Here is a 10,033-nt window from a genome sequence, read left to right as displayed (position 1 = left end):
GGTTGGAAATATATATATAGAGCTTGGAAATCGTGCACGGAGTCCACGACATTGCATGGATCTCGTGGACCTTATCCACGACATTGCCATGAAAGTCGTGCATGTGGTCCACGACTTACAAGGACCTGACACATGGCAGGGAAATCGTGGATGGGGTCCACGACTTTCCAGGGAAATCGTGGATGGGGTCCACGACTTTGCCAAAGTCGTGGATGGGGTCCACGAGATCCACTAAATTCTACCCCAATCCCGTAAATAATTCAAAACGTACCCCAAAGCTGGGATAGTGTAGTTTGACTACACTATCCCAGTAATTTTCCCGGAATTTGAGTTTGGCCTTTGGAATATACAATTTTTAAATAGTCCTTCTTACTTTTCAATTTTAGGTTTTAGCATTTAATGCGAGTCGGTTTGCGAGTTGAATTTTGGAAGGGATTGAAGGGAAATGAAAGACTTTCTTTACAACCATGAAATATACTTGTGAGATGAATATGAAGTCTTTCATTTCCCTTCTTTACCCTTCAAAACCTAACTCGCAAACGAACCCTTAATTGCTAATGCTGACAAAGACTGCATATGAACAAAGTTTGAACAGAGTGCTTGTTAATTGTTATGGCTTTCCTTTAGAATCAAGAATGGTAAGGTTTTAAATTACAGTTGTAGTCACCATCGTGCTCGCGCTACATCGAATATGGTGGCTTGTTGTGGTTGCATTCTCGATTGCAGCCACATTACATGAAGATCCTATTCTCTTTAATGCATTCTGAAGCATGGATTTGAGATATTATTACTACTAGTCTCATTTCAAATCCTGATTCTTAATGCAATTTGACAGCATATCTAAATGTCAATTTGACTAAATAATCGAGTTTTTTTTTCGTGTTTGCCAAGTTGTTTAGAAGTAACTTTTAATCTTTTTTTGGTACTACCAAAGGTATCCCTTCACCCTCTTGGGTAAGGAACTAATCCTTTTCGGGGTGCATGGCTGTCCCTCCCAACAAGTGTCGATTCCAGGAATCGAACTCTTGACCTTTTAATCTGGATATCTTCGTTCACAGCTTCAGGCAAACATATAGTTATAGTGTTAGCTAATAGGATTTGGTATATCTATCCTTATTGATGAAGTTTGGATTTTAATCAGAAATTTTCTGCACTGGTGCTTCTGAGGCTTGCATATCAGAGTCTTGGTGTGGTTTATGGAGATTTGGGCACTTCACCTTTGTATGTTTTCTACAATACATTTCCTCATGGAGTGAAAGATCGGCAGGACGTAATCGGAGCCCTTTCTTTGATCATCTACTCTCTTACTTTAGTGCCACTCCTCAAATATGTTTTTGTTGTATTAAGAGCAAATGACAATGGCCAAGGTATACTGCTTTGTTAATTCTTGGTTTTTAAGGTTATTTAAGATTGTACAAAGAAAATACTTAGTTCGGATTATAACTTTACACATCGAAAATCAACTCCATTTCTCCATCTTCAATGATATTTTTAGTCAATAAGATTCTATTAGAATGACCAGACCTAACTCAACCCCAAAAGCTAGCTAATAGGGTGAGGGTCGTCTAATAGATTTTGCATGTCAGGACATATGGAGTGTGAAGTTTGCAGGACTGGACTCGGACTCTGGTACCATATTAGAACGGCTATACCTAACTTAAACCAAAAAGCTAACTCTTCGGGTTAGGGTTGTTTAAGCCTTATAACCATTGTCTCAACCATATTCCCATCCGATGCGAGACTCATCTTAAGAAATTCTCATATCATACATTCTATGTAGTTAAGAACTAAACATTTGTCTTATATGATAATGCCTGACAGATAAAATCTGAAAAGGGATGGACATCATAGTAATAGAAAGTGCACCCTTCCTTTTGTGTTTTTCCTAGGTTATTGGTAAGAAATTCATTGAAGATACTTTTTAACGATAAAACTTGTTATTATAGAATAATTTATGTCTGAGTTATCATGAACAAGTTTCTTTTTAATGGATAAACTTACTAGGTTCCTGCCGTAACTGCGCGTAAAACATACTAGTTTTTCATATGATTCCTAGTAGATAGACATGCCTGCTGAGATGCAGCAAAGTTTTACCAAACTAAAATCAGTGGAACAGGTGGAACATTTGCGCTTTATTCCTTGCTCTGTCGACACGCAAAGATACAAACCATTCCCGACCAGCATCACACTGATGAAGAGCTAACTACATATAGTCGATCTGAATCTCATGAAAAGTCGTTTTCTGCGAAAACCAAAAGATGGTTAGAGGAGCAAGCATATAGGAAGAGTGCCATTCTTATCCTTGTCCTTGTTGGAACCTGCATGGTGATTGGAGATGGGATTCTTACTCCATCTATATCTGGTATTCCTTCCCTCTGAAGCTGATCTTCTCATTTCACTTGTTTTCTATATAAACTCGCAGTTTACCGAAGTTATCTATCAAATACATATGCTTGAGTATGTTATATATGTGAATTTCTGCAGATTTACCTTATTGTGAAATGAATTAATAAATGTACTTTACGGGAAGGAAAAAGGGCACATTGATGTGCATATAACTTCTTGGTAGGATTTTGCACAACCTTACATATTATTTGGCACTAATAAACTCAGCAAGAAAGTTGTATTTAAAATTGAAGTTTGAGATGGGCAATGAATACAAGATCTTTGTACATAGAATTATATAAAACTTCCCTTATTCATTACTTATATTCTAAGAACTATGCTTTTCTTTTCTCCAGTTGTATTGTGATTGGCATGTTCATAGTCCGGTTTTGATTTAAGTTACTGTTGTTCTGATATTTCTCCCAATGTGTTAGTCATATGGTTATGCATAGAATACTTTGTACCATTCATCTGCTACCTGATTCACACACCATATGTGCTTTAGAAAGATCCTGAGAAGACTTTAAGCTGATCTTTCATATTGATATAACTCACTTGAAATCTATAAAGCTGTGGTATTTTCTCTTAAAATACTATGCTGAAGCAGATAATTGTTGATGTTGCTCTTCTATCATGACTCTATGAGCTTGTTTTCATCATATTAAGGTTGATGAAATGAGTAAAATATAAAAGTATAAGGGAAACATTGACACAGGTGATAGTAGGATCTTGGAAAAGCTAGTCACTAGGACTGGAAGGATTAATGTAAGGAAACATAGAGTAACTAAGGCTTCTCAGTTTTTCGGAATGTGACAAGAAGAAATAAAAACACCTCTCAGATAGTATTGGCTTGCATATCTTAGCTCTTATGTTTTATGTATGATTTGATGACTCTGGCGTGAGAAGGATATCTATAATGGCCTGACATCATGGAGGACAAGAAGAAGCTTTGCATTGCTTTTATCGGTTAGCAAAATATTTAGGGTCCGGGGTAAGTGCCCAATCACAGGGTTAGCGTATGTCCATAGGCTTAACAAGAGATTACAGGGCACTTATAGATAACTCACTAACAACAAACCCTGATAGGATTGGAAACCTGGCCAACTTACATTGTTGGCAACTTCTATGCATTGCTTGTTTGGATTGAGTGAAGCTAATTTGACTCAGATCATCAACATCGGTTAATTTTTGGATGGTGTGAGCTTTCTAGTTTCTAGCTTAGTTATGTTTTCCCCCGAGTAGGTGTAAATCGTACACCTGTTGTTCTTGTTTAAAGCTTGAGTATAAGAAAACGTGTTAGAAAAACTTGATTATGGGTGACTCAGAATTTAATTATTTCTCTGAGTTTTGTTTTTCATTTGTGTTATGTATGTTGTATCCCAAAGAGTCCTCACTAACTTTTTTCACTGCAATGATTTTTTTACATAGTATCATCTTTAATATGTCTTCAGTTATTTCTAGAGATTTATAACCATATATCTTCTGTTGCAGTTTTATCGGCTGCTGGTGGCATCAAGGTGAGTCAGCCTAATATGAGTAATGGTATGGTCCAACACTGGTAGCAAGACATTTTTCTTCTATTTCCACGGCTATGCATATATGTATAGTTTTCGACTAATTTTATGTTCATAGGTTTTGAGAAGCTTCTTTGTGTCCATGCTACAGGTGTAGTTGTGATTGTTGCTGTTGTAATATTAGTTGGGCTTTTCAGCATGCAACATTATGGTACAGACAGAGTTAGTTGGCTTTTCGCTCCGATCGTCCTCCTTTGGTTTCTCCTAATTGGAGGTATAGGTATATTTAATATCTTCCACTATGGAGGTGAAGTTCTAAAAGCTTTTTCACCTGTGTATATATATCACTATTTTGCAAGAGGAGGAAAAGCAAGTTGGATTTCCCTTGGTGGCATCATGCTCAGCATAACCGGTAAATTCAATTTTTGTTGCTGTTGATTTCCTTCTTGTGTTTCAGAATCACTAACAAATGAAGTGAATAGTTGTTGGTTTGGATTTTTTTCAGGGACTGAGGCTCTTTTTGCTGATCTAGCTCATTTTCCAGTCTCAGCTGTGCAGCTTGCATTTACCGTAGTTGTGTTTCCTTGCCTTATTCTAGCCTATTCCGGACAGGCTGCTTATCTTATGAACAACTTGAATCATTCACATGACGCCTTTTATCGTTCTATCCCAGGTTAGTTATGCTTTTCACTCTATTAAAATTGTCCTTCGTGATGCATTGGCAGTTGCATCGGCGAAACAATAAGGTTGCATACCTTATGACCTGAAGGTCATGGGTTCAAATATTCGAAACAACATCTTCACTTGTGAGGGTACATTTACTTTCTCTTGACTCCACTAGGTGGGACCTCGTGCACTGAGTCACCCTTTTCGACGTGCTGATAGTATTTGGAATATATTCTGATAATAAACAAGTTTCCATATTCATGTAGCAAGACATAAGGAGACTGATATATAATCATTTTCTATCTATATGTTACAATGCAATGTTTTTTTGTTTTTCCAACTATGGGGATCATGGGATAATAGTTTATGTTGTTTAGAGTCATGATGATATTTTGTTCCTTCATGTAATATTTGTTTGTGTTAGATGTTGATTATCCTTTTATGCAGATAGAATATACTGGCCAGTATTTGTTGTTGCAACACTAGCAGCTATAGTTGCAAGCCAGGCCACAATAAGTGCGACTTTTTCGATTATTAAGCAAGCCCTTGCTCACGGATGTTTCCCGCGAGTTAATGTTGTATATACATCAAAGGAATTCCTCAGCCAGATATATATTCCTGATATTAATTGGATCCTTATGATTCTTTGCATCACTGTGACTGCTGTGTTCGAAAATCAAAACCAGATCGGAAATGCATATGGTAAGGGTTTCCCTTTGTTGGATGTTGTGATGAAAGTCTAAACATATCTTCGTCATAATTTGTTTGCATTTTTGTTTTATAAAAAATGAAACGTGTCTACTTTGTGATTGCCCATATCATGCCATACAGCGTTGTCCGAAAATAGCACAAAAATCTTAGCCGAGGAAACTAGTATTCCCCCCTTGTAGAAGAAGCATCAGGAAGGAAATCCCTTTATTCGACTACATCAACTAATCAACTAATAAACACTAAATCGCGACCTTATTACGGTTTAAAACTTCTTTGCTAGTCTACATCCCATTTACACATCTTGGTGTTTTCTACAAAAGTTTGTCTATTCATGTACAAATTCTAGCATACCTTTTATGCTACATTGTATCCAATTCAAACATCTTGATGTTTTCTTCACCTATATGTCTATTCATTTGCAAATTTGTCGATAGAATAGAATGTCTTAGACAGAATCGAGAGAGAGAACCGTAAAATGTAATTGACCTCCTGGTATAATGTATATATGCAAGTATTAGAGTGTTACAAATGCAGTACATACACTGATAGCAGCCGAGTCCATACTAGGATTAAAACACTTATTATCATATTCTAGCACTTCCATTCAGTAGAATCTTTGTTAGCGTAATTTTCACCTTTCTGGGCGATTCCCGTCTGTTTTTAGTTCAAAATGTGCTCAATATCAAGCTCTTCTATCAGTATACTCCCTAGGCACGGCACCGAAACCTCATGTTTTGAAAACTTCGGCACGCCCAAACATCCCACAAACTCCAAGACTCGGGTAAATGCATAACCAAGTGACTAGTAATCTTAGAATTTCTATAACAAAAGGCACGTCTTGATACGAATCCTTGTTTCGATCTTTAGGAGAAAGTGTTTAAGCAGCACTACATCTGCATCTCATGCATCATAACAATAAGTAGTTCATCGAACTTTATAATGCTCGCGGACATGTTTAATACTGCGCCTCTGATTGACAATGTCATCGTAACCTTTGTTTTAGTGCACACTCAAATGTATATTTATATCTTTGTCGTGACTCGTGACAGGTACTGCAGTTGTGATAGTATTCTTGGTTACAACATTGCTTATGATTTTAATCATGATATTAGTGTGGCACTGCAATTGGAGTCTTGTCTTCCTCTTCACAAGCTTATCATTAATAGTAGAATGCGCATATTTCTCTGCCGTAATCTTCAAAATTGATCAAGGTGGGTGGATTCCCCTTGTAATTGCTGGAGTATTTCTTATTATCATGTATGTTTGGCATTATGGTACAGTCAAACGCTATGAGTTTGAAATGCATAGTAAGGTCTCGATGGCGTGGATTGTTGGACTCGGCCCTAGTTTAGGACTTGTCCGTGTACCTGGAATCGGACTAGTCTACACAGAGCTCGCAAGTGGAGTACCTCCCATGTTTTCTCATTTCATCACCAACGTACCAGCTATAAATTCTGTCATCGTGTTCATATGTGTGAAATACCTTCCTGTCTACACAGTGCCAGAAGAAGAGCGATTTCTTGTCAAGAGGATTGGACCTAATAATTTCCACATGTTTCGATGTGTGGCACGATACGGCTACAGAGACCTACATAAGAAAGATGATGATTTTGAGAAAAAACTCTTCGATAACCTTTTCATGTTTGTTCGGCTCGAGACTATGATGGAAGGATGTTCAGATTCAGATGAAGACAATTTACGTGAACAGGAAGCACAACAGTCGAGAACCGACTTGTTAAATAACAACAGAATCAGAATTCCATCAAACATAGACTTAACAATGTCTTCAGTAGATTCAATAGTACTAGTTAAATCTCCACCACAGGTGAATCTTTCTATCAGGTCTAGTGGTCAAGTAAGCAACAATGCCGAAGCCGATGAAGTTGAATTTTTGAATAACTGCATTGATGTCGGAGTTGTTCACATACTAGGAAACACAGTTGTGAGGGCAAGTAAAGATTCAGGGTTGTGCAAGAAAATAGCTATTGATTATATATACACATTTCTTAGGAAGATATGCAGGGAAAAAAGTGTGATCTATAATGTTCCTCATGAGAGTCTCTTACTTGTTGGTCAAATATTCTATGTATAAACCAAGATCCATTTTGTGCACTTCTTCTCTTGTATTCTCTCATGTGAGTTTAGGAACACATCCCAAATCAAAACTTGGTCAATGTAAACAAACTTCAATCTATAGGAAGGTTAAGTAGAATTTGCTAAACTTCTACCTATATGTATGTATATACACATCAATATTTTAAATTGTGGTCACGGTTGCAGTTACTGTGATTGGTGGGGTCATGTTACAATTACTACGATTGCAGTTACGATTACATTTACTGCAAGTGTGGTCATTGCACCGTTGTGATGCGTATTACACCCGCTACGGTGTGAATTATTTTGCAATTAAAAATATATTTTTGAATTTGATGTGGTCAGTGCGACCTTATGCGATCTGATGCGGTTGCGTTAGGGCCTGATGCTGCCACATCATTGTGATTCAGTGATGTGATGTGGTTCACAATTTGAATCAATATATCATTTTATCGGTGAGGTTGAGAGACTAATCTTTTAAAATATGTTAAACGTTCATGCAATGCCATAAGAGCAAGCATAGACTAGGTGACTTTAAATTGCGGTTGCGATTGCAGTCACTGGTGTGCTTAATGTGACTGTGGTTATTGTAGCGATGCACATTGCAACCGTTGTGCTCAAGTAAAGTCCGACGCAGTTGCACTATGGTGAGATACAACCATATTGTTGTAATTCGGTATCACAATGCAACTGAGGTGTGATGCAATTGCTATAACTACCATAATTACAATATTACGACTATATCATGTGATCCGGTCCACAATTTGAATAATTGCATATACCATTGATACAACATAATAAATCAATGCAGTGAGGAACAGCATTGCAATAACAACCATTGACCTAGGGAATTGCCAAAGACATAAACTGGAGCACATCTACTATCCCATACTTTATGTCATTCCATGTATCATAGGTTTATGATTGGTTAGAAAAATATTTAATAATTAAATTTTAACTTAAATATATTTTTTCTGACCAATCACATACCCATGAGACATAAAGTGGCACAAAATAATGGACATCAAATGTGTACCCGACATAAACATGGCAAAAATAACATCAACATCAGATATAACCATAATGTAGAGTTTGAGAACCTAATGTCAGTGCACATCACAGTGATGCAAGTCCAAGAAATGTTTTTTCCTTCACATTAATTTAGACATATTATACCCATTAAAATATAAACCAATGCTCTAAATTGAAAATGCATTTATGCTCTAATATGAGCTCCAACACATCTGAGAATTCATCATCCAAGTGTCACTTTAATCAATTGAATTTGAGTTGATTTTTTGTGTGTGTGCATATATTTAAAATTTAGAGATTAAATTTGGACTTTTTTCTTTACGAAAACAATTTTAAAATTGAAGTATCAAATATAATTTATCATTTAAAGGATGAAATCAAAATTCAAAATAAAGTTAGAAAAAGTGTTGTTGCCCGTACAAAAAGATAGCATGTGGGAAAATATTAAACTAAAAATAGTTTTAAACAAATACCAAAACTGAATCTATGACCTATAAAGCTACTATATCTATATTGTTCTGACATTATGATATTTATAAGATTTATAAGATAATAAATTAAAAAAAGGTTGAAGTTGATATTTGGGGTAATGCATATGAGTGGACCCATGTCAATAGTTTTGGACCCATGCCACTATGTTTTGTGGATTTGGGTTTTCTCTAATAGCTACCAGAATCAAAATACACAGAAATAATATAGATTGTGAATCTTTTTATTTATAAATAGTTATGCTAGGAGAAGATATAAATCGGTATTTTATAGATAGAATAAATCATATTGCTTTTTGTGTGCATATCATATTGCAATATGATATTTGCATAATATTGTTTTATAGATTAGTCTCACATTTAGTAACATAATAAATTTAATGTAGTACTTAAGTCATAAAATTCTTTCACCTAATAGATTAATTTTATATGTTGAACTTTCGTTATGTGCTTAATTCCTAATAATTGGTGCTTTTATTGATAGTCATGCCATGAAAATGACTACATATAGATTGAATTAAGGTTTATTATCGAATACTGATAGGTGAATGAAGCCGCCAAAAGAGAAAGGGCTACCATTGGGTGAGTGTCTCTCTCACCTAATAGACTAGTCTTTTAGGTTGGATTTTCTCCTATGTTTAAGTCCTAACATAATTATATTATAGTCTATGATTTTTGTTTTATGCAAAAGTAAACAATATAAACTTACTATACATCTTGGGTTCAAGTAGGGATGACAAAAAACCCGACCCATGGCACCCGTGAAAATACACGCAATAATATCTTATGGGTAAGAACGAGTTTTATGATTTCCACTACCTGAGTATAGGGATGACAAAAATACTCGCCCCGTGGGTACCATTAAAATACCCACAACAGGTACCCGTAAAAATAATTTATGGGTAGGAGCGTGTATCATGATATCCGCCCCGCCCTGCAGGTACCTCATATTTATAAAAAGAAATTAATTAAATAATTTATATATATATATATATATATATATATATATTACATTTTTATTATTATTTTATACTTATATATTATATATTTTTTATTATTTTATAATGAATTTTAGTTATTGAAATATATGTTATTATTCATGTAATAATTATTTTATATATATTGATTATTATAAAATATATA

General features: G+C 35.4%; 1 protein-coding gene across 1 annotated transcript in view; it reads left to right on the top strand.

Annotated features, from left to right (window-relative positions):
- The window catches only part of LOC109351053 (potassium transporter 10-like), a 9,120-nt gene extending 1,662 nt beyond the window's left edge, over positions 1-7,458 (top strand). Inside the window, exons 2-8 of the mRNA XM_019592381.1 lie at positions 1,142-1,367; positions 2,117-2,362; positions 3,877-3,927; positions 4,051-4,311; positions 4,405-4,572; positions 5,013-5,267; positions 6,326-7,458. Coding sequence (XP_019447926.1) covers positions 1,142-1,367; positions 2,117-2,362; positions 3,877-3,927; positions 4,051-4,311; positions 4,405-4,572; positions 5,013-5,267; positions 6,326-7,368 — 2,250 coding nt within the window. The 3' untranslated portion in view covers positions 7,369-7,458. The remainder of the gene's footprint in view (positions 1-1,141; positions 1,368-2,116; positions 2,363-3,876; positions 3,928-4,050; positions 4,312-4,404; positions 4,573-5,012; positions 5,268-6,325) is intronic.

Source organism: Lupinus angustifolius, chromosome LG01, assembly GCF_001865875.1.
Source record: "Lupinus angustifolius cultivar Tanjil chromosome LG01, LupAngTanjil_v1.0, whole genome shotgun sequence".
Lineage (NCBI taxonomy): Eukaryota > Viridiplantae > Streptophyta > Magnoliopsida > Fabales > Fabaceae > Lupinus > Lupinus angustifolius.
This window is presented reverse-complemented; position numbering and strand designations above follow the sequence as displayed.